At 34.8% G+C, this 19,853-nt stretch overlaps 1 protein-coding gene across 1 annotated transcript in view; it reads right to left on the bottom strand.

Moving 5' to 3' along the window:
* Positions 1 to 19,853, bottom strand: part of RSBN1L (round spermatid basic protein 1 like) — a 63,800-nt gene that overhangs the window by 29,812 nt on the left and 14,135 nt on the right. The window contains exon 2 of the mRNA XM_079931364.1: positions 5,011 to 5,127. Coding sequence (XP_079787490.1) covers positions 5,011 to 5,127 — 117 coding nt within the window. The remainder of the gene's footprint in view (positions 1 to 5,010; positions 5,128 to 19,853) is intronic.

The raw sequence follows: 19,853 nt of genomic DNA, 5'->3' as shown, positions 1-19,853 counted from the left end.
TATATGTGAGTAGTTTTAAAATATATTAACAAATTCATACTTGCTACCCAAGTATAAACTATCAAAACATCAGATTCAGGTTAAAATCTTAGGAAAAAATTAATAATAAAAAGTTAAGGGCTTCCCTGGTGGCGCAGTGGTTGAGAGTCCGCCTGCCGATACAGGGGACGCAGGTTCGTGCCCCGGTTCGGGAAGATCCCACATGCCGCGGAGCGGCAGGGCCCGTGAGCCATGGCCACTGAGCCTGCGCGTCTGGAGCCTGTGCTCCGCAACGGGAGACGCCACAGCAGTGAGAGGCCCGCGTACCGCAAAAAAAAAAACAAAAAAACTGGGAGTTAATCAAAATGAAAGATAAAACAGGTTTATATTCAATATATGTAAGTAAAATCCAAATGAGTCAAGCAAAAAAGACAGTAGTGTATTAAAAAACAGGACTTAAAGTTTAACGGGCTTAGGTATAATTAATAACTAAACTGGAAATACATGTAAAATTGTACAAATTAAATGGTTTGCCAAAATAAGCAGAATTTCATTTGAATGAAAAAATAAGCTTAATATCCTATTATATTTACAACTAACACATATTTTAAAGTTAAAATAGTAAATATCCAGTCATGTTACTTTAAAATAAAATAGGTACAACAGTTTGTCTATTTCTTAGTCACAAGGATGGATGAAAACAGTAGTAGTATAATAGAAACTGGAAAATACAAACTAATAAGAAATTAGTCAAGAGACTATTATATTGAGCATCAAGTAATTAAACTTCCATGACAAACTACTCTGTAATTAAATACTAAAGTGAGCACAGTGTGCAGAAAAGAGTTAAACATAACACATCTGAGACTGCTATCCTTAGGCCTGCTTGCAAGGGTGGCCTCTGGCTGGTATCTGAGAACTTGTATTTTGGGAAGGTTACTACCATTCCTTGATAAGAGTGGCTCAGTGTACCTGAACTGTTTGTGCAAACAATATGGTTTACACTGAACACCTGTTTTCCTTCTGGAATTTTGCTACATGCTACACAGGGGGTGCCTATGTGACCAGCTCCCAGTAGACACCCTGACTATTGAGTTTCTAATGAGCTTCCCTGGTAGACAACATTTCACATATTTTATCACAATTCACTGCTGGAAGAATTAAGTGCATCCTTTGTGACTCCACTAGGAGAGGACTCTTGGAAGCTTGTGCCTAGCTTCCTCCAGAAATTGCCACATGTTGCCTTTTCTCCTTACTGATTTTACTTTATATACTCCACTATAATAAATCACAGCCATGAGTACAAATTTATGCTGAGTCTTGTGAATTCTCCCAGCAAATCATCAAACCTGGGGGTAGTCTTGGGGATCCCCCCTCAGTGGGTATAGGTAAAATGCATTCTTTACATTTAAATCAAATCAAGGCACTAGCCTTTACTAGGTAATTTTTTTTAAAGTTTTATACAATCTCTCACTCATTTAATGTCTTGGAATGATACATGAAATGCAACAGATACATATGTAGGAAATTTTTAAATACTTAAGGAGATAAGATCATTTTGAATGCTAATGTTTTTCTCTTATACTAAAAGGTATTTAAAGTACATATTTACTCTAAATTCATAATTCTTCAAACGGAGCCCAATAAATCAGAACTACAGTGTTTTTTTTTTAAAGGATCCTGGTAAATACCTATAACGGAAAGAATTGCTAAGTAATATGGACCCTCAAAAAGTATAAAAGCATAAGGTTGATGGGAGACCCTCCCCACAAAGAGCCACACACATATGCATAGTGGACCTCAAACACACACATACACACACACACACCAAGCAGACACACACATGCACAGATAGCCAAAGAGAGAATCTGACACAGAGAGAAATGGAGACACACACACAATCAGAAGAAAGAAGAACTCATACAGAGACAGAAAAAAACCACACACAGATTAAAAAAACAGCATGCGTTGTTAATGGCAAATTATTTTTAAAAAATCTTTAAAAATCACAAAATCACTGGAATTAATTTCCACTCCTAACCTTAGTATATTTTTAGTGTTAATAAAGGAAAAATAAAGGTTGCCCAGAGATACTGGATATGATTTCATATCTAAGATGGGAAGTAATATATATATATATATATATATATATATATATAATTCCATTATCATACACAGAAAGCAGTAATTAGCTTAGCTATTTTCAACCTTTGGTCTTTGGGGAATGACTTTCCTTTTTTGACACAGCAACATCTTCGCTCCTCCTGTCATGAATTACCTACCTGTGACCTTTAGTACACTACCAATAACCTTGAACACTGGCTTCTTTTCATCCCCTTTCTACCTGCTCGTCAGCAAGCTTCACTGATATGCTATAATGATAAAATTTACTCTCAAGAATACTATAATCATAACATCCATGTTCTCACACCTTATCAATAAACAACATAAAACGGCTGAAACACATAAGTGTACTCAGAAAAAGTAGTTGGTAGACATTAGATATAAAAGGATGAGCTAAATAAGCTTATGTTTCAAATTTATTTGTTCCTTTAAACTGTTTCTAATAAAGCAAACTCCTATTTTATCAGTGAAAAACATTTACAAGATTTCTGCATCAATAAAACATTTCTGGCATGTATATAATCATGTACATATTTCTAGTCATAACACAGTTTTTAATGAAAATGTGGAAGAAATAAGACTGGTGTGGAGTTAACAGTTAGTTACTTTATTTTTTTCCCCCTTTTAAAAAAAAATTTCTTTTTTTTTTGGCCGTGCCCCGCAGCATGCGGGACCTTAGTTCCTGGACTAGGATCAAACCGTGCCCCCTGCAATGGAAGCACAGACTTTTAACCACTGGGCCACCAGGGAAGTCCCATGGAGTGAGAGTTAGCATCTACTGTCAGATATTCAAGTGTCATCACCAATCAATCAATGCCTGCGTCTGCCATAGCTTGCAATTGTTAGCATTACCAGAAGGAGAAAATTTTAAGGAGAGAATAAAAGTTGAAAGCCATAAAAGAAAAAGGGACATAAAGTAGTAAATAATAGGATACTTACTGCCCCCACTTAACTGATTCTCTTGTTGCTCCAGGACACCAGTAACAAAGGATGCCTTTCCCTGATCATAAGGCTCACTTGGGAAATGGCCGGCCACACAAGCAGAACAAATTGTTTTTGCCAGATGGTAACAATAGCTTACACTTACTCAGTGCTTACCATGGGACAGGCACAATTTCTCAAATTAATCATGTTTTTATTCATTTAATTATCTATATACTAACCACTAGGAGGGGAGATAGTTTTGTCATTGTTTTTAATCACAAGAGTTAATCTTTCATGTGTTTATAAGTAACATTCATAGCTACTTATTGAATACCTGAGGGCTAGACAACTGTACTTGGCACTTCCCCCTTACTTTACCTCATTTAATCTCTGCAACCCTGTAAGACAGTAATTAAATTATTATTTACCTCCATTTTACAATAAATAGATTTTCCTATGGTCATCCCAGAGGTCACCAATTTATTTCCAAATCTATCTCTTTTTTTCCCCTCTATCATCACTAGGTTTTAGTTTAGCTCGGTTTAAAATACCTCTTAAATTTTTCATTTACTTCAAAGTCAAGGTTACCACTGTATATTACTGGAAAATCTCCACTTTTCAGGCTATTTAAAATTCTGATTGCACATGTAATTTCTACGTTCACATACTTCACATTAATCGTATGTTAGGAATCTAACATTCAACCAAGTGACAGGAATTTACATCACTGTACAAACGGATAACAAAATGACTATATGACTAAACCAATAAAAAATGACTATTTGACTAAACCAAGAGGGTAAAGGTAAGAAAACATGTCAAGTGTTAATCATTAGCTGCTGTAGAGCACTAGTGTGATTATATTCAACTCCTGCCTCAAAGGCTTACAGTCTATTTAGACAACACAGATAAAACACACTGGCAAAAAAATAGAACAAAAGGACCATGAGCATTCACCAAGTAGCCATCAACTTAAGCTCTGACATGTTTCTTCAAGGTCAAAAGAATTTTATAGAAAATAAAGTTCTGACAAGTAGAAAATAGAGCTTAGACAAAGTGCCACCAAAGAACATCTGGAAACATGACAAAGAATGAAATGAAATTATAGAATCTAATACTGTTTACCTTAAATAATATAAATTAACCAGTAATTTCATTGCACCTACAGTGCTATGGCCTTTTCTCCCTTATGCAGATAGAAAGGCTTATCCACACATAAATTCAATATGAAATTAATCAAAGTCAACGTGTTCTGATCCACAAATTGTTAACTTGATGAGGCAGCAAATGAATTTGCTAGCTATCTAGCAACCAAATGCCACTGATTCTTCTTACCTTGCTATCTGAGTGAATTTAAAACTATCCTTCTATCACAAATTCTCTCTGGAAAAGTTCAGATTTATTGACAGGATTTATATTATTACCTCACCATCCACCCCTATGTATAAACAACAACTAAAAATAGTTGTAATGAGAAAAAACAGGAAACAAAAAGAGGATATTCTTAAGCATGCAAGACACAAACAGTAAAACAACACCTTCTTATTTAGCTCAGAGTAAAATGCTCCCTCTAAATCCCAGACTATGCTATGGTGATTATCATCAAATATTGGTAAGATCTCTTCCTCCACCATAACTATCATGCTAAAAATTTCTTTAGCCTTTTATTTTAGATTATCTAAATATGGATAAAGACTAGTAATATAAACACAGAGTTAGAGAACCTATTTTCAAATAATTTAAGGAACCTTATAATTACCTTTAGTACTTTCTAATAACTCACTAAATAAATATAGTAAAGACATATTACTACACAGATTAGAAAATCCCACTATTATATTTACCTTTCATAGTCTGACCACAAATGTTTATTCCCAGCAAAATTCAGCACCAAATAACATTTCTTACTTTAATCACTAAGCCAATACATATATACTGAACAATGTAACACAGTACAACTGAAATCACTTAATATAAACTTACTTTTCAGCAAAATCTTTACTTCTCCATTTTCTTTCTTGATCTCATTCATTATTTTATGCTTCTTTTTTTCTCTTTCCTTTTCTTTATCCCTTTCTTTAATTTTGTCTTTGATTTTATCTAAAAGACAAAATAAATATTTAAAACTATTTTAAAATTTTATTTTTTTCATGAACTACAGTGAAATTTCTAGAATTACAACACACCAAGAAAATTAGAATGAAAAACAAACATGCTTTTTTTTCTTTCTCTAAGGTTTTAGTTATTTATAAATTTCCTTTCATATATTGAACACTGGAATATATAATACATCATAAACTATCAAAATTTATCACTACACATTTTATTCTAAAGATTATTCTTCACATACTTCATGTCCAATACAACAACAAACTAACTTCAAATCACTTAAAGTAAGTGGCTAACTTTAATCGAGAGAGTAAACTACAACGGAAAAGGGGCTAATTTTGAAGCTGGGCATATCTGGATTGGTTAACATAACACTGGAAAAAATAGTCATTCTCAATATTCTAATATGTAAAATAATGGTTGATATCTTTCTCATGGGTTACTACAAGGACTAAATGAAGAAAGATATAAAATGACTACCCAGAGCCTGGTATATATATAAGACTAGAGGTTAGTTCCCTTATACTTGCACCTTTTAAAAAAGATATGACTGACATGGCTAACTGGTGATATTATGATATTAAAATAAAGGGTATAGGAACTCTAAGAATCATTGACCTGCATTCTAAAAATTCAAACTTTGTGTATATAAAATTATTCGATGTTCTTTTTTTTTGTTTTTTTGTTGCGGTACGCGGGCCTTTCACTGTTGTGGCCTCTCCCGTTGCGGAGCACAGGCTCCGGACGCGCAGGCTCAGCGGCCATGGCTCACGGGCCTAGCCGCTCCGTGGCATGTGGGATCTTCCCGGACCTGGGCACGAACCCGTGTCCCCTGCATCGGCAGGCGGACTCTCAACCACTCCGCCACCAGGGAAGCCCTCGATGTCCTTTTAATTATTGTTGTTCAATCAAGCTCCTATGCACCCAGCAAAAGACGAAATGCAGAGGAGAATTTTAAAATAGTGATAAAATCCTTGTCTTCAAAAAGCTTACTACTGGTTACAAAGCTATGATGGAAACACACAAAACTGCAAAAAGCCTGTAATGTAACACCCAAGATTATATAACATATATGCCAATTGCATAATTTCTTAAAATCCCTCCTTACTTCTCTTTCTATAAATACTACCCTAAGTTCAGGTCCTAGTCACCTAATGTTTAGATTACTGTCTTGATCAGCTCTGCAAACAGAAATATAATGGTTACCACATACGTAAATTTAAATTTTCTAGTAGTCACATTAGAAACAAAACAAAACTAGTGAAATTAATTTTAATAATATTTTATTTAGCCAATATATCTAAAACATCATTTCAACATGGAACCAATACTAAAAACTTACTGAGATATTTTACATTCCTTTTTTCATAATAAGATTTCAAATTCCAGTCTATATTTTACACTTATGGCACATTTCAATTCAAAGTAGCTCAACTTTAACTGTTCAAAAGCCACATGAGGACTTCCCTGGTGGCACAGTGGTTAAGAATCCACCTGCCAATGCAGGAGACATGGGTTCGAGCCCTGATCCGGGAAGATCCCACATGCCGCGGATCAACTAAGCCCATGCGCCACAGCTACTGAGCCTGCGCTCTAGAGCTGGCAAGCCACAACTACTGAGCCCACGTGCCACAACTACTGAAGCCCGCTCGCCTAGAGCCCATGCTCCACAACAAGAGAAGCCACCGCAATGAGAAACCCGCACACCACAACGAAGAGCAGCCCCCGCTCGCTACAACTAGAGAAAGCCCGCATGCAGCAACAAAGGCCCAAAGCAGCCAAAAATTAAATTAATTAATTAATTTAAAAAAAAAAAAGCCACGAGTCTAGGGGCTACCGTACTGAACGACTCTCCAAACTACTTAACTAGATAATTCTCAAAAAAGTTAAATCTATGTATTTAATAAACATTTTAAAACTTATTAATTTAAAAAACACAAATTCAAACAAGATATTTTCACCTATCAAACTGACAAAGTGCTTTTTTTAAAGTGATAATACTCAAAGCAGATGAGAGGACAGTTGATGGCTGAGCAAACTAAAACAGGGATTCACTGACTTAACAAATACACATTGCTGAGTATAAGAAAAAGTTAGGGACACAGAGATGAAAAAGCTAGATAAAGTCCTCATATGTTCATATACAACTTATTCTAAAATTCTAGAATAGATTAAGCTGTTCTCACACTTCAGATTGGCTCACTACTCTTACTTTTTGCTGTTTTAAAGTCCTTGAAAACATGTCATAGGCTGTCATCCAGCCATAAAATGTCAGTACAAATAGCTGGAGCTCAGACACATATATAAGTTAATATTGCCTAAGTAACTACACATTTTTAAATGAACTAGTTATATATTATTAACCACAACTGAAGAAAAGAGTCATCTGAAATGTCTCAGCATTTCTTTTCCCTATTAATCTTATTAACCTAAAAGTATTATTTCAATAATTATTAAACTTTTAAAAGTTTATTAAAGTATAATATACATACAGAAAAAAGCACGTAAGTATACAGTTCAATTTTCACAAAAATGAACAGCACCCGGAACCCATCTCAGGTACCCCCTTCCAGTCTTTATTATGCAGCACTGCTAAGGGTAACCACGATCCTGACTTCCAACCCCACAGATTAAAATAACTACAGAATTTTAATGACATATATAAAGAATATGATACACTATAAACCATCACAGTCACAAAACAAATTTTTTTCAGAATAAAATTAAACTAGTTTCTCAGGAAATAAAACTATAATATAATATGACCCAATTTTTATAGACTTTATTTATAAATATACTTATTTATAGACATTATAGACTTTATTTTTTAGAGTAGTTTTAGGTTCCCAGCAAAATGGAACAGAAGACAGAGATTTCTCATATATACCTCCTGCCTCTACACATCACAATTTTTTAAAATTTATGATTAATATACACATTCAGAAAACAGACTGAAAGATAATACTGCAAATCATTAAAAGCCATTACTTTTATTTTTTTAACATCTTTATTGGAGTATAATTGCTTTACAATGGTATGTTAGTTTCTGCTGTATAACAAAGTGAATCAGCTATACATATACATATATCCCCATATACCCTCCCTCTTGCATCTCCCTCCCACCCTCCCTATCCCACCCCTCTAGGTGGTCACAAAGCACAGAGCTGATCTCTCTGTGCTATGCGGCTGCTTCCCACTAGCTATCTATTTTACATTTGGTAATGTATATATGTCAATGCCACTCTCTCACTTCGTCCCAGCTTATCCTTCCCCGTCCCCGTGTCCTCAAGTCCATTCTCTATGTCTGCGTCTTTATTCCTGTCCTGCCTCTAGGTTCTTCAGAACCTTTTTTTTTTTAGATGCCATATATATGTGTTAGCATACAGTATTTGTTTTTCTCTTTCTGACTTACTTCACTCTGTAGGACAGACTCTAGGTCCATCCCCCTCACTACAAATAACTCAATTTCATTTCTTTTTGTAAGCCATTACTTTTAAGTGGCAAAAAGTTTCTAAGTTTCTGCAATAGGAGCATATTAGTTTTGTAATACAGGAAAAGGGGTTTTGAAATATGCCTTTAAGTATGGTATTAAATAGTTCAAGTAAAAATAAGTTGAAGGTGTGAAGTCATTATACAAAAAACACCTATGGAAACAAAAAGTGGCACAGTCAAGACTATAAGAGTGACTGACAACATAACTGCATTTACCTCCTACCCTATACTACACCCAAAACCTTCAAAGCAAAGGAAGCAAAAACAAATCAGTCTATATATACATAGTAGAAAAGCATTTCTTTATCTTTTTTTTAAATAAAGACTTTATATTTTTTGGCTGCGTCGGGTCTTAGTTGCGGCACATGGGTTTCTCTCTAGTTGTGGCCTGAAGGGTTTTCTCTCTCTAGTTATGGCACCGGAGCTCCAGAGCGCATAGGCTCTGTAGTTTGTGGCACGCATGCTCTCTAGTTGGGGCCATAACAAGTCAGAACCTCACTGTCTATAAAACCTCAAGTCTGCTGCTACCACACTGTCATGCATTCATATTTATAAAAGCCACTTCGAGGTCTTTTCACAAGGAAAAGACTCCCTGGCATCAAGTTTACAGTTATACATTGTTCTTTAACAAGTGTCATTCTTAGTTTTTACTTCTTTTCATGACCATGAATTTGTACCGTTTTATCCTTCATGATTTAATCTAAGGCTTGGAAAGAATTTCTAGCTCATCTTCCCATCACAATTCTTAGAATAAAAGTGAGAATTATTCCACCATAAGAACAACAAATTATCTGTTTTGAAAAGCCCAATTTAACATAAGGACACTTTTTATTTGAAAATACAAAGGGGGATAGGGGACAGACGGAACACAGATGCTAAGAGACCCATGATATGATTTGAATTTAAAGATGCAAAAGGAATCTAAGAATGGAGGGAAAGAGAAGGAATAAATAAGTCATTATCAACTCACAACATACTTTAAATTATATATGTGGAAAAACACACATGGGCTAAAGACATACCTTATACGTAGAAGTTAAGATATAAAAAAGAAAGCTGATGAAAGTAATTTCAAACAAAATATAAATGGGATTTTCAAACATATGGTCAACTTATGATTTAGCAGTATATGCCACATATGCATCAATGTAACATGTATTTCACTCACCCAATACATTTCTATTAAGCATTTACGTGTATGAGATAAAAATGAGTAATAGTGCTGCACTAAAGAATCTTAAAATCGACAAGGTATCAGTTGATTTTTATTATAAGTACCACTTTGGAAACCAGTTCTTAAATAACAAAATAAATGTTTTCATCTGATTATAATAAAATTCACTTGTCTCCACAAGTATTAATGTCATTATAATAATGTAGGGATGAAAAACACACACAAGTATTATATGAACTGCTCCAGTAAGAAAGCAAAACATAAAAAGCTTTGTAAATACTTTTAGGAGACTGATCAAATAATACATCAACAAACCATTCATCTGAAATCTTCAGAATTAATTCACAGATTTCCAGATAACAGGAGATTGCCACCCATTTTTTAACAGTTCTAATTACTTTAAAAAATGTACTGTATACATCCCTGCTTTCAAAAATATAAGAAATATAATTTACTCTTTTCATTTTGACAAAAATTTTAACTCTCACTGTCATCCTCATAGTGACCTCAAAAACAGAAGAAAAAATTAACTGTTCAAAACTAAATAGCAGCTGAGAATCATTTCATTTTTATTGTCTCACCTGTCTCTTATCACTCCAGGTAAAAGACGTGACAGCTCTAACTTCTGGCAGTCACTGATAGGCTCATTCTCATTTGTTCTGTGCTAAGAAACTAGACCAGGTCCATTGTGCTATAATACAGCAAGCAGGTTCTCTATATCACACCGTATTCTAGTCAGTTACAAACATATCTTTCTTCTTAGCATCATTCCTAACCCCACCAGTGTACATTCCTTGAGGGTAGAGAAGGCTCTCCCTCAATAAATGCTTGTTCAATGCATGAAACGAGTCCTGTAATAAAAGTGAGAAATTACTGTTATTTTCTACAGTACATCATGACTTTCTCTCCAATAAGGTGCTCTAAGTTGATCTTTGTTAATCCTTCCTTCTTTTCCATGGCAAGGAAGGGAATTCTTAGTCCTGAAAGTCTTTCAGTAGTAGTTCTTCAAATGTATATCCCTTTTCTAACTGACCTGGTCATTTCTGACAAACAGTTCTAAGATTTAATACAGCTATTCCTCCAATAACAGTAGGGATCCAAAATTTTTCTGGGTAAGTCTCAATAAAGACAAATAATTTTCCCCAAAAGACAGTGGGCTGATTTCTTTTTTATGCAGAATTCTTTTTATATAAAAAACTTTCACAATTTACCACCAAAAAAATTAAAAATAGAAAAATAAAATTTTAAAAAGAAAATAGGAAAAGATACAAAGGACACAAAACAAGCAAATTTCAAAGAATGCTAATGTCAAACATGAAGAAAAGCTCAATTAAAATAACATGAAATCATTTCTTCACCTATCAATCAAATTGACCATTTTTATTGAGATATCACTGACAAACAGCACTGAATAAGCTTAACGTGTATACAGCATAATGATCTGACTTACATACAGGATGAACTGATTACCACAGTAAGTTTAGTGAATATCCATCATCTTACACGGACACAAAATTTTTAAAAAGACCATTTTTCTTAAAAATAACAGTAGCCAGTGCTGCTTGGCAAAGGTGAAGCGAAATAGGCACTTCTACACAGTGATGAGCGTAAACTGATAGTCTTTACTGGAGAGCAATTTAACAGTATGTTGGAAAAATATTAAAACTCATCATTCCTTTGATCCCACAATTCCACAACTAAGATTAATAAAAAGAAAACCAAGCCTGCACAAAAATACACATACAAGGGTCTTCATCCCACATTATTTTTAACAGTGAAAAATTGTAAATAACAAATGTTTAATAATGGAGATTGGTTAGATAAATTTGGTTATATTCAGAAATGGAAAATTATGAAGCCATTAAAAATCATGTTTAAATAACAGTTAACATCATGGGGGAAATGTTCATGATACGTTAGACGAAAACTGCAAGTTGATAAATGTAAATCTATAAAAGGATCCCAAATCTGACATATATATGTATACTGTGTGTATATATATAAACACACACACATATACACACATTTATGTATATACGTCTGTATATGTATATATACACACACACATACGCACATACAGGGATCTTAAAACAAGGGAAATTGTTTATAAGTTTATATAAGAAAGAGTTGGACTTCCCAGTTCTCCCACCCTCACCCCAAACATTCAAGTGATCATTTCAATCTCACCCTTTAAGACAAACACTGAAACTTTCATTTTCTGGAGGAACTGAACAGGCCTCAAGGCTCAGGTACCCTAGGCAAGGCAAAGACAAGCTGATTGTACTTCCCTAAAATACTCAAGCTGAACTGAATCAGGAAATTTAAAAAACAAGAATTTTTAAAAATTAAAAAGACAGTAGCAAAACAGAAAGCCTTAATTAAAAGGTTGGAAGAGATAAAGTTTAGATAATCTTCCAAAAATCAGAGCAACAAGACAAAGAAGTGAAAAATAGCAAAAAATAAGGCAACACAAAGGATCTATTCAGGAGATCTAATATCAAATTAACTGAAATTTCAGAAAAAGAAACCAATTGCATAAGGAAGAAAAATATAAATAAATAAATAAATAAATAAATAAATATTTCCCATAAAAGATCAGTCTCCAGAATGAAGATTCTTCAAGGCATGAGTACAAAGAATGGACTTCACCACTGTAGCCCCTCTGGCCCCAAACACACCAGGCACACCCTCATGAAATTTCAGTACACTGGGGATAAAGAAAAGATCTTAAAAGCCTCCAGAAGAAGCGGAAAAAAAAAAAAAAAAGATCGCATATAAAAGATCAGGTAACAGTGTGGAACTGGACTCCGTCAATGCAACAGTAGACGCTAGAAAGTAATACAGCAGTAACTTCAAAATTCGTAATGAAAATATTTTTTAACCCAGAATTCTAAAATCTGCCAAACTATCAATCAAGCATGATGGAAGACATTTTCAGACAAGCAAAAGTTCAAAATTTTTACCACACATGCATCCTTTCTGAGGAAGTTACATGAGGGCATGCTAAGTAAAAGGAGTAAACAAAGAAGGAAGAAGACATGAGACCCAGGAAACAAGGGACCCAGAGCACAGGAGAGCAACACAAGAAAATATCAGTATGAAAGCTATGTAGCTGGCTTAAAGGGTAACAGTTCAGGTCGAAACACAGGAATGGAGAACTGCAGAAACAAGGCCCCCCAGGAATAAAGGGGAATTGCCAGATTACCTCTTATCACACAACAGAGAATAAGACAGAAAATGAAGCAATAAGTATATATGTAAATGAAAAAGAGAGGCAATTTTTAGCTACATGAAAACCAAGAAAGCCATAGAGAAAAGGATCTCTGATCTGCACTGAACAGTATTTGCAAAGTCACAATAAGCCCTGATTATTGCTTCAACTAAGGTTTATGAAATTATCAGAGATAGGAAAGAAGCTAAATTTTAAAGTGCTAAATTCTTATTTATCTTAACAAGAATGCAATATACGTCTAAAACTGATTGATTCAAAAATAAAAGGCAAAATGAGCATTTTATTTAGAAATTTGGAATTAAAAGGAGATGAGAATTAAGAATTACAGACGGGGGAGGGATGGATAGGGAGTTTGGATTAGCAGATGCAAATTATTATAAATAGAATGGATAAACAACAAGGTCCTACTGTATAGCACAGGGAAGTATATTCAATATCCTGTAAAAAACTATAATGGAAAAGAATGTGAAAAATAATATATATATGTATATATATATATTTATGTATACCTGAATCACTTAGCTGTACAGCAGAAATTAACACAACATTGTAAATCAACTATACTTCAATAAAATAAATTTTTTAAAAAAGAGTTACAGGGCTTCCCTGGTGGTGCACTGGTTAAGAATCCTCCTGCCAGTGCTGGAGACATGGGTTCGAGCCCTGGTACGGGAAGATCCCACATGCCATGGAGCAACTAAGCCCATGCACCACAACTACTGAGCCTGAGCTCTAGAGCCCGCAAGTCAACTACTGAGCCCACGTGCCACAACTACTGAAGCCCGTGCGCCTAGAGGCCATGCTCCACAATAAGAGAAGCCACGGCAATGAAAAGCCTGTGCACCACAAAGAAGAGCAGCCACCGCTCGTCGCAACCAGAGAAAGCCCACGCACAGCAACAACGACCCAATGCAGCCAAAAATAAATAAATAAATTTATTTTTTTAAAAAAAAAGAGTTACAGCTGGACAGGGGGCTGGAGACAGGAATGGAGAGTGTTATGGCCATTTTTCACTATAAACCTTTCAGTATTATTTTATTTTTTAAATTAAATTTTATTTTAAAAATTTACAAAGCCATGGTCTTCCTCCCAAATACCCATAACCCCAGTCTAATCATGAGAAAAACATTAGACAAATCCCAATTGAGGGACATTTTACAAAATACCTGACGAGTATTCCTCAAACTGTCAAGGTCATCTAAAGCAAGAAAATTCTAAGAAACTACCATAGCCAAGAAGAGCCTAAACAGACATGATGACTAAATATAATGTGGTATCCTCATGCACCCCAATGTTCACTGCAGCGCTGTTTACAATAGCCAAGTCATGGAAGCAAACTAAATGTCCATCAATAGATGAATGGATAAAGAAGATGTGGTACATATATACTATGGAATGTTACTCAGCCATTAAAAAGAATAAATTAATGCCATTTGCAGCAACATGGGTGGACCTGCAGATTATCATGCTAAGTGAAGTAAGTCAGACAGAGCAAGACAAATATCGTATGACACTGCTTATATGCGGAATCTAAAAACATGATACAAATGAACTTATTTACAAAACAGAAACAGACTCATAGACTTAGAGAAGGAACTTATGGTTACCAGCGAGGGAGGGTGGGAAGGGGAAAGACTGGGAATTTGACATTGACACGTACACACTGCTATATTTAGAATAAATAACCAACAAGGACCTACTGTATAGCACAGGGAACTCTGCTCAGTACTCTGTAATAACCTAAATGGGAAAAGAATTTGAAAAAGAATAGATACATGTGTATGTATAACTGAAAAAAATTAAATTAAAAAATAAAACTCTACAGAGCAAAAATTAATTAATTAATTAATTTAAAATGTGTTATCCTCAATAGGATCCTAGAACGGAAAAGGGAAATTAGGTAAAAACTAAGGAAATGTGAATAAAATATGGACTTTAGTTAATGATAATATATCAATACTGGTTCATTAAGTGTGGCAAATATACTATACAAATTTAAGATTTTTAATAATAGGAGAAAGTGAGTATAGCATATATGGGAACTCTGTACAAAGTTCCCAACTTTTCTGTAAATCTAAAACTATTCTAAAATTAAAAGCTTACTGAAATCTATACTTTATATAAATTTATAAAGGCAAAATGTAGTTAATTAAAAGAAAAACATACACACAGACACATACTGTACATGTGTATATAAATTTAACACTAATGGACAGAGCTCCAAGACACACTGTTAAGTTAAAAAGTACAAGTTACAGAAAAATGCATATAGGATATTTAGGTTTTAAAAAATAAACTGAATATTCTTTTCTGTGAGTGTATATATGTAAACATGTATGTATGTAAATGCATAGCAAAAGGTCTGGAAGGACAGACACAAACACCTAAGGAACAAAGGGAGCTCTTGGTTCCTATTTCATGTACTTTTAAATTATTTAAAATTTCTGCAACAGAAAGGGATACATATTTATGTATTACATGTATAAATAAGTTGTTAGCCTAAATCTTCTCCCTGAAAGAACTGACAATTATTTTCAGACAAATATTTTTTTAAGAAAGAATTAGAATCACTTAAGCCATATTAGAAGGAAAGAGATGAGTAAGAAACACTTCAAAATAAAACACTGAATTAATATACTAGAAAGTAACAAACACACACAAATAATCTTACTTTTTCCCAAGTCCTCCCTTCATTTACAACTATTCAAATGCATTTCTGCCTCACTTTACATACATTACCTCAAGGTTATGTTATAATTTAAAAAGAGAAGAACAAAAGAAAAAAAGAAAATATAACACAATTATAATTGTATACATATATGAATATGTATACATATATACATTTGTTAGATTTAATAGTTTTTAAGAGAAAGATAGAAATCCCACACAATATTAAGACTTATTAAATCACAGATTTTGTTATAAAGAGGGATATTCATACAGGCTCATTAGGTTTTTTTTAATATTTATTTTTATTTATTTATTTATTTGGCCGCCCGGGTATTTGGTTGCAGCACACAGGCTCTTCGTTGCCTCGTGAGAGATCTTCCTTGTGTCATGTGGGATCTTCAGCTGTGGTATGCGGGATCTTTACTTGCATGTGAACTCTTAGTTGTGGCATGAGGGATCTAGTTCCTGACCAGGGATTGAACCCGGGCCCCCTGCGTTGCGAGCACAGAGTCTTAGCCACTGGACCACAGGGAAGTCCTCAGATTTTTTTTTTTTTTTTTAAATATAAGTGTCATAAAAATCCACACTGGCAGTTCTTAAGAAATGTTGGTAGAATTTCATGCTAAAGCTTTCAGCTGCAATACATTCGTGTAGCCCAACCTCAAATAGGCTTCATGTGATCACAGTTTTACTTGCTTTGTTATATGTGCCGTAATTCACGCTGCAATAATGCAGTCCATGAAACTGATCGGTCTAGCAACAACACTGATATCCTCCTCTATTATCCTTCCCCACCCACGAATAAGTATAGCTGGAAATAGATCTGAGAACAAGCAGGAAGCAGGAGAATAAGAGAAGTGATACAGAATTGAAGTGGGGAGGCAGAAGGGAAAGTAAATTACAAAAATAAGAACATCAACGGAAAAAAAAAGATGAAGGATACAATAAAAAGAGAAAGGACTGCACATACAGTGGATGGGGAAAGAAGACACTTATCACACCTCCTCCCCCAACAAAGCTAATCAAGACCACCAAATCCAATGTTTTCTCAGCCCTTTTTTCTCAGTCCTTAGTGCAACAGACATTATTGACCTCCAACTCAAAATTCTCCCTAAGTTGCAGTGAAACTGCACTATCCTACATGACTACTCAATAACTCACAATTTATCTTCCCAAACCTGCACATTCCCCTAGGGTATACCCTAGGCATGCTTCCTCTCTTCTTTCTATTTCCTCTAAAAATGCAATCCTATGATTTAAACTATAACTTTAGGCAAATGAATCCCCAAACTAATCTCTCAATCCAACCCTTCTACCAAGTTCCACGCCTTCATCCCCGTAAGAAACAGTTAACACCAAAATCATCATCTTTATCATATAACTAAGGTTCAAGCTCTCCTTTTAATTCTCTCTTTATGTTAATGGCACAACATCCTAACATTAAAATTCAAAAAATTCTCAAAAACCTTTATAATACTTCCTTCTTCCATTTCCCCGTAACATTAAGTCACTTGCTCAGTTCAGTCTATTTTTCCATTAAAATATGTCTATCTTCCTTTCGCTTTCCATAGCTACCACCACCATTGATTCAATACCTTTTGAAAAAAAGTGATCTTCCTACCTAGAGTTTCTCTCCTCCCCACCAGTCCACTAAGCATAGAGTGACCAAATATTCCTTGAAAGTATAGTTTATCATGGCACTCTCCTCTGCTTTAAACAAACAAACCCTACCAAAAAAAGAAAATTCCCATAGTATGCCATTCAAGAATCTTAGTCAAGACTCACCTTATCTTTTAATAATTTCTTCTACTACTCATCCACATGTATACATACACAAAATTCCAGAATGTTTGATTCATTATTATTCAAATGTCTTACTCCAGTATTTTTGCTAATACCATTGAGCTGGAATGTCTTGCCCATCCCAACTCTGCCTACCAAAATCCTATACATCCTGAAAGATCTAGGTGAAATTCAGCTTCTTTCATTAAGCACTCCTAGATCCCTACAACACTGCCTCTCTCTCTTACGATTTGAATTCTGATTGTGTAGCTGTTCCATCTGCCCTACTGGATTATAAACTCTTTTGTAGTTATCATATCTTACTCATCTTTGTTATCTTCTACAGAACCTAGAAGAGTGTTTTGCATATAAATGATGTTCAATATGAATGCAGTTTCCAGGGGAAAAAGAAGAAAATGGTTCAAGTAAATACAAACAAGTTGCTAGTGATAAGCATCTAAAGTGTCAGCAGTCACAGAAGACAAAAAAAAAGGTCAATATGCAGAAAAAAGAAACAAGATGAGTAACAATACAGAGCCTTGCTTACACTGCAGCTAATTATCTCTCCAATTAAATTATAAATACTCTAAAAGCAAGAAATATAAATAGGGCTTCCCTGGTGGCCCAGTGGTTGGAAGTCTGCCTGCCACTGCAGGGGACACGGGTTTGATCCCTGGTCTGGGAAGATCCCACATGCTGCAGAGCAACAGAGCCCGTGTGCCACAACTACTGAGCCTGCACTCTAGAGCTCGCAAGACACAACTACTGCAGCCCACGTGCCTAGAGCCTGTGCTCCACAACAAGAGAAGCCACTGCAATGAGAAGCCCAAGCACCGCAACGAAGAGTAACTCCCGCTCACCACAACTAGAGAAAGCCTGCATGCAGCAATGAAGACCCAACACTGCCGAAAATAATAAATAAATTTTAAAAATAAATAAATTTATTTTTTTAAAAGAGAAATGCATAATAAAAGACCCTTGACTATCCAGCCGCAATTTCTCTTTAAAAAAAAAAAAGTGACACATTCTAGACCTCTTAAGTCGACATTATACAATTATTTAGTTAAAATTATACTCTATAATGCAAACAGTAAATCATATAGTTCTTTCCGGTTAATGTAATAACATAAGTGGGAACAAATGCTCTTTTTATACACTCCTAATTATATTTTTTCATACAACCAATTAAGGTTCTAAATTTTTAAAAGTTATGTATTTAGCTAATACCACTAAATAACTCTCCTATAGGTGCTTTATCTATTTCAGTTCAATGTAGAATATGCTCTTAATAAAATTTTACAAAACAAATATACCTATTAAGGCCCTAATAAGTATACAGGGAGGAACTGTTTCAAGCTTCCAAAGCTAGGTTAGAAGAAGCCTTGCTGTTTCCACCCAGGTCTCTTGGTCTCCTTCTGCCATGTAAGAAATCCTACTATCCTGATGAGGAGATCATGTAAAAAGGCACCGAGGTGACAGGAGAGAGAGGGGACCAGCTCAGCATCTCATCATCCCTGACAGGCAACAGGCACATGAGTAAAGTCATCATGGACTCACCAGACAAGACTAACCATCAAATGAACACCACTGAGTAACCCCAGTCAGCCCCGAATGAAGCAAAATTACCTAGCCAATCCTGCTGAATTCCTGACCCAGAACATCATTAGATACAATAAAATGGTTGTTCTTTTAAGCCTCCAAGTTTTAGGTTAGTTTGTTACACAGCAATACCTAATGCAGCCTTCACAAAATCTTCTTATGCTCAAAGAAGTTGGGCTAAGTTATGTACGTACAAGACATGCAATGACTTCAGAGAAATGTTAAAACAGAGTATCTTATAAAAACAACTGATATTTTAAAATCTACGATGAAGGGCTAGAATAAAGATGCTTAGCAATATATAATGTCAAAGCTATAAAGAGAATCAAACATCTATAAATTATTTCCTGCCTCAGTATCTGTGACACTGCATAGCTCAGTTTTCCTATGTAGTTCCCATGAATGTTACACTTCATATAACGCTCTAACTAGAACTTCTTTAACTCTTTATTGAAATCCTACCACACTGTCTTTCAAAGTTTCTCTCAAAACACCCTCTCCTTCCTCCTGCATCCCTTCGGGAAAGGAAAGGGATTCTTAAGAAAGAAAGGGATTCTTAACATCTACCTGCGCCCACTCCCACTAGCTACCACCACTACTTTCCATTTGCCTTGTGGTATTTAACTTACTGTACTAAATATTATAACTACTTTTTCTAGTACCCTGCTAGATTGTTTAAGTTACTTGAAGGCATGGACTGCAAACTATTGATTTAGTCATTTTTGTTAACACCTACCACAGCATCTAAGTACTAAAAATGTTTAAGTT

The sequence above is a fragment of the Stenella coeruleoalba genome (genome assembly GCF_951394435.1).
Source record: "Stenella coeruleoalba genome assembly, chromosome: 9".
Taxonomy (NCBI): Eukaryota; Metazoa; Chordata; class Mammalia; order Artiodactyla; family Delphinidae; genus Stenella; species Stenella coeruleoalba.
Note: the sequence above shows the minus strand (reverse complement) of the source record. Positions and strands in the feature narration are given on the sequence as shown.